We start from the raw sequence: 2957 nt of genomic DNA on the forward strand, positions 1-2957 counted from the left end.
CCTTCCCCATCGTACTGCAAGTTTCCGTCAGTGAAGGTTTCCTTTCGTTAAACTGAGGTTTTATATAAAGTCCTTGGACCAGAATTATAGATCTTCCTAAAGTTAAAACTAATAATACCACCAACGGGTGGGGCAATAAAACTTTACGATAGATTTATTTGCGCAACTTTTGGGATAAAAACCATCGTTAGAGCCTACCGCTGGAGATGCTCTTAGAGCTCCTAAAAAAACTGCCATCTCTTATAGAGCTCGTAAGAACGACAGTTGGTTAAAAGCAGACTGGAACTCGGCGCATGTTCGCAAAAAGGAAAGCGGTGCGGCGCGGGGCACGACAAAGGAGCCTCACTGCAGTGCCAGCATTGGCTGCGGTGGGGAGAAGCGAGTAGCGTGGAGTAGTGGCACGTCGTGGGCACCTCACTGCAATGTCGGCATTGGCTGCGTCGGTGTGTCCTATTCAGGGACGGCGTGGTGCGACAAGGGAGCCTCGCTGCAGTGCCTGCGCTGACTGCGCTGGCGGTGTAGCGCAGTGATGTGGAGCTGTGGTTTAGTAGAACACATAAATACCGTCAGATGTGAATTCCTTACACAAACCGCAACAAATCGCCGAGTTAGGTCGGAGTTCGTATGGCCTGCGCAGAGGGTGGCCCCCTCGCGGTTCGGGCCAGCCGGGACAGGCGTGTGGTCGTGCTCTCGCCGAGCGCCGACTATCCAAGTCAGACTCTTTCGAGGCTCAGCCGAGATCGACTCAGCTGATCTCTTGCACAAAATACCCTGTGCTCTCCAACAAAGGATGGACGACGGCGTGCAAGCGCTTTTACAGGTCATCGAGCCAAAGACTACTGGGCTAGAAGTGTCACGGCACCCGGTCTGTACGGCGTACCGGCCCACTGAACTCGGCGGGGCTTGTTCTTTCTTTGCGCTTGGCGCGACCTTGTGCCCTAGCCGGGCCAACCCAATCTCTTGGCTCTATCAGTCAAGTACCCTATAAGCTTATGTCTCTCGGGCACCGACGGCAGACATAATCTAGCACGGGACTTACCGGAAGAATGTACACGTGTCTTGGACTAGGGAAATTCTGCTCTGTTGTCTGTTATCCTTCGGGAGCCGCTTTGGGCTCCTCCTACTTTCTCCTATACTTTCTTTACAATATCAAGTGAAATGAAGTCGTTTCGGATCTGGCCGAGTCAATTCCGCTGAGCTCAGCGGCGGTTGAACTCAGCGGTCATCAGGAAAATGGTATCCGTACGGCCGCTGAGTTTGTACCGTGACCCACAGCTCCTAAACCATTTCTGGCTGTTGCGTAATCCACAGGTGGGCCGAAGGTGGAAATCCCAACATCACATATCAGTTGCGGGGCGTAGGCGAGCTGTCATCGGCTGTAGTGGTGCGCTCTATGCAGGAGAGGGGGCGGCGACTGTTTAGCGTAGTGGCATGCCGCGGACACTTCGCTGCTGAGACGGCTTTGGTTGCGGTGGGGTGTTCACTTCGGAAGTAGTGGGTTCCTCGCGAGTCCGTGGAGGATCCACGTGCTTGGGTGCGTCACGTGTGGTAGACAAGATTCAATGTCGTGCTGTTACTAAAATGAATGGTCAGTGTTGTGACAAGGCAGTTCAGCCTACAATCCTAGCTAATGCTGGTTCGAGAGGCCGCCTCCATCACGCTTCCCTTCTGCAAAGCTTACACAGCCATGGAAGCAAATATGTTATTGCATTAACGAATAAGTAAATGAAAATAATTTATAAAGGTTTTAGTGTGTTTTGCGTTGTTTAGTTTCCTGGCTCAATAAAGCATTCATAATGGACAGCGTAGGCAAGATATACACTAGTAGGAGTACGCTACCGTCTGAGGTGGATGGTGTGATGACTGTGATCTTACCTGATATTTGAATGGTGATTGTGAAAAAAAACAAGACAATATACTGATATTGTTTAGTTTTAATCAGGAATGGACTGGTTTTGGTTTGCAAAAGGCAAAATATGAATACTTCAAGTTTTTTTTAAATGCCTTCCAATGTCGGTGTGCGGAGGAGAGATGGAGAGGACAGTTGTAAAAGTCGGAGCCTACGGTAGATGGACAAGGTGTGCATGACTAGCACGCAAGTCGTGCTTATGGTGAAGTTGTTTCTGGAAACGGGCATTTAAGTGGTCATGGTGGAGATATAGTTGGAGCGTTGCATCTCTCTGTCTTGGCGTCAAGGAAATGGTGGCTGGCACTAGAAATAATGCATCGCAACTTATTGTCGACTTTTAGCTCGCCATTGTTGTCTGTCGAGCGCTAGAAACGTCTGCGCGTTGACTAGCAGCGTGTTCGTTATGTTGAGTCACCTGCGTATTGTGAATGCCGACATTTTAGTCGACGGTAAATTGGCTGTGACACGTGTGTTACCTGCAGAAGTGGCGACCTGTGAGATTCAGGCGGACGGCGTTGACAGAAGAGGTAATATCAGACTACTTATCGAGAAAGAAATTAAAGTTGCAGTGTGATTGTAGAAAGTTATGCGTTTTGTGTTGAATTGCACTGGCTATTTGCTGTACTTGAGCTATAACTACAGCAAAACAACAAGAAAAATAAGACGAAATAGAAAGAAAATTAGCAGATCGAAGAACTGTCGTTTGCCCACTGTTTTTGGATGGCATGGAACGACATTCGAGCGACTTTTCATATGCTCCACTCAGCGGATGTCGTCGAATGACATTCGATCTACCTTAGGCTTAAGAGTCCCGGGAGTCGACCCCTGACGCTCCGGATGATCTGTGAAGGACGTGGTCGCGGGCCTTGTTGCGTCCTCTCACCTGTAGCGACGTGATGAAGTTACAGATCCAAGCGGACGAGAATGGTACGATCGTGGCCTCCAAATTGGCTGTTCTCTGGTCTGTGGCCACTGAGTGGCTCAAGGGGAATCACGTGGAAGGGTGTGCGATGATCAAGAACACGGGCATCATGTCGCGTGTGAAGAT

At 49.6% G+C, this 2957-nt stretch overlaps 1 protein-coding gene across 1 annotated transcript; it reads left to right on the forward strand.

Moving 5' to 3' along the window:
• Positions 1 to 2805: 2805 nt before the first annotated feature.
• Positions 2806 to 2946, forward strand: PPTG_20773 (hypothetical protein; the record flags this gene model as incomplete). The annotated part of the gene is made up of 1 exon (XM_008892971.1): positions 2806 to 2946. A coding segment is annotated over one exon (141 nt), but the record flags the coding sequence as incomplete, so codon positions are not given.
• Positions 2947 to 2957: the final 11 nt, after the last annotated feature.

Source organism: Phytophthora parasitica (assembly GCF_000247585.1).
Source record: "Phytophthora parasitica INRA-310 unplaced genomic scaffold supercont2.1, whole genome shotgun sequence".
Taxonomy (NCBI): domain Eukaryota; phylum Oomycota; class Peronosporomycetes; order Peronosporales; family Peronosporaceae; genus Phytophthora; species Phytophthora nicotianae.